At 35.9% G+C, this 2,671-nt stretch overlaps 2 protein-coding genes across 2 annotated transcripts; one reads left to right on the top strand and one right to left on the bottom strand.

The window, feature by feature from the left end:
* Positions 1 to 31: 31 nt before the first annotated feature.
* LOC100638703 (acid ceramidase-like) lies at positions 32 to 580 on the bottom strand (the record flags this gene model as incomplete). Its single annotated transcript, XM_003391518.2, has 1 exon — positions 32 to 580. A coding segment is annotated over exon 1 (549 nt), but the record flags the coding sequence as incomplete, so codon positions are not given.
* Positions 581 to 709: 129 nt separating this feature from the next.
* LOC109591244 (superkiller viralicidic activity 2-like 2) lies at positions 710 to 2,462 on the top strand (the record flags this gene model as incomplete). Its single annotated transcript, XM_020007015.1, has 5 exons — positions 710 to 930; positions 1,258 to 1,348; positions 1,479 to 1,541; positions 2,067 to 2,354; positions 2,425 to 2,462. Coding segments are annotated over exons 1-5 (689 nt in total), but the record flags the coding sequence as incomplete, so codon positions are not given.
* Between the last annotated feature and the right edge of the window lie 209 nt (positions 2,463 to 2,671).

The raw sequence follows: 2,671 nt of genomic DNA, 5'->3' as shown, positions 1-2,671 counted from the left end.
TTTCGTCAAGCGAAATTGTGAAGGAGTTTGCTTTCTGCCCAGTAAGGACTCCGACATAACCAGCAAAAGTAGTGGCAGTGAATGTAGTCACTTCTGACACTTGGAAATCAACAATAATTGCTATATTACGTAGGAGGCTAATACCATAATCAAGATTCCTTCCGTGTAGAATATTCCCTGATTCTGTTTGGCTCACGATACTCGTGCAGCCTAGCAGAGACTTGCTCGAGGAGCTTTTATCACCAAATGCTGTCAGTCCATAAATAATGTTAATAAAGAGGATCTCTCCAGCAGTAACCCCAGTAGTGGAGGCTATTCCTTTTATTTCCCCAGCATAAGGATCTGGTATATACTTATCTACGTCTCCACCAAGTATACTGAGCATGGCGTATAATTCGTCGTAAGTTTTAGCAAAAAATTCCACTGTTTCTTTCAGCTCTTTTGTATACTGGGTAGCAATCTCCGTCCATCTTTCTTCTGGTGGCTGGTCAAGATCAATGGTGAATCTGGGAAGCTCGACGTCTTTGGCCACAGCAGTCAGAGCCAAGAAAGAGAAGAAAATGACCAGAGAAGAAGACATTTTATCACCTTGTGAGCTGACGTGCTAGCTTGCTAGTGGGACGGGCTAGGTCTGCAAAAAAATTCAAAAAATTTTGAGGATGGCTAATCAAATTTTTAGACAATTTTTCAAGTTAAAATTTAAAGACACGTGGTGTTTAAAATGGCGCTGTTCTCTGGTGATCTTTTCAGCGTCTTTGATGAAGAGTCTAGCACTGGGAGTGAAAAGAAAAGGCCAGCCAAAAGAGCCTCGTCTAATGGTTCCTCTTCCCCGCGCGAGTCCTCGGCCACTCGTACCAAAAGACAGAAACTAGACCTGGACAGTCTTGAAGCTGATGATGATGACTCCACTGAGAAGCAAGAAGATGAAAGGTAGCTATAAAATGATTTGTACAGTAATACAGTTTTACTGTTTGATTTTTTGAGCTTTGACTTAATTTACACCTTTATACATATAGTACATGTACATTTAAGATGTGTTGTATGTTAATTTTGTGGGGGTGGGGCTATTGGCAAGTTCAAGTAATTCAAATTGCCAAAAACTAATGCACACGTGTACCGAAATTGCCAAATTAAAAACCACTAAGTGCATTTTTAATAGTAAAATCACCAAAATTAAGTGCTCTCAAATATACAGTATATATACATGTACATGTACATGTGTAAAAGAAATGTCCATTATATATTAGTCTTTGTTAGGATTGAGCTTGAAGATACAAAGAAGGTTCCTTTTTTTGGTGAACCAGCCATTATTGTCAACATTGATACTGAAGACACCTGCACACATGAAGTAAGGTGATTCTCAGCATGATGATTATTATTGAAGAAATAACTAGTGAATGAACATTTTAGTTTTAACTTTTGAGCATGTGTATACATGTATTTAATAATGTTTTTTTTTTCATTTGCTCTTTTTCAAGGTTTCTGTTCCTGCAAATTACAAGTTTGAGTCTTTGAAACCGCTGAACGAAAAACCTGCAAAAGTATGTCACATGTGCTACTCTTAAAGTTATAAATAACTTACATATGTACACGTGTATGTATGTATATGTACGTGTGTGTATTGTATATGTAATAAGTACATGTATAAGTATCCTACTAAGTGAATAAATGAACTATGCTACTACAGTGTACATGTAACTGGCTGCAATGCTGCTATTCACATGTGTACTTAATTCTAGATCTATACTAGCTTCTATATCTACATGTACCTTAAGGTTACTTTTAAATACGGGTACTATTAATTGCGAATTTTGTGTTTGGGTTAAAATCGCAATTATTAATACGCACAATTATTAATAATGACATCATGATGCCATATAACTATTAGTAATAATTACTTAATCGCAATTTTTAATACCAGCAAAATCTACCTTGTGCTAAAATCGCAAAATTTAGTACCCGCAATTAAAAGTCACTCTAAGGTATCTGAACTGTAAAATGTAGTACATGTACATACAAATTTAAATTTAAACAATGTCTGTTGTTTTGATTATGTGTCCCTCTAGGAGTATCCGTTTAAATTGGATAGTTTCCAGAGGAAAGCTGTCCAATGCATCGAGAACAACCAGTCAGTCCTAGTCTCAGCCCACACCTCAGCAGGAAAGACTGTAGTAGCAGAGTATGCCATTGCTGTATCACTGAGGGATCGTCAACGTGTCATTTATACTACACCACTCAAGGCATTGAGTAACCAGAAGTACAGGGAGATGTATGAGGAGTTTAAAGATGTTGGACTAATGACTGGAGACACTACCATTAATCCAACAGCATCGTGTATTGTCATGACTACTGAAGTAAGTATATTGTGAGTTATTATTAGTAAATGTTGTTATTATGATAATTCTTTGTGTTTAATTTCATTAGATATTAAGGAGTATGTTATACAGAGGATCAGAGGTGCAGTAAATAATGTAGTTATGCATGTTCATGTACTATTGTAGTATTGTACTGTAATCTAGTGTGAGTATAGTGTCCCTAGAGATGTTCACTATTAATTGTATTGTTATAGCTACCAGCCTACCATTAATAATCATATTCAGCACAGATATGCTTATTATATGTCATGTTTTGTTTGTTTTTGTGCATATAAATAATATACATGTTCATGCAT

This window comes from Amphimedon queenslandica, unplaced genomic scaffold, assembly GCF_000090795.2.
Source record: "Amphimedon queenslandica unplaced genomic scaffold, v1.1 AMPQUscaffold_8624_Cont19433, whole genome shotgun sequence".
Taxonomy (NCBI): domain Eukaryota; kingdom Metazoa; phylum Porifera; class Demospongiae; order Haplosclerida; family Niphatidae; genus Amphimedon; species Amphimedon queenslandica.
This window is presented reverse-complemented; position numbering and strand designations above follow the sequence as displayed.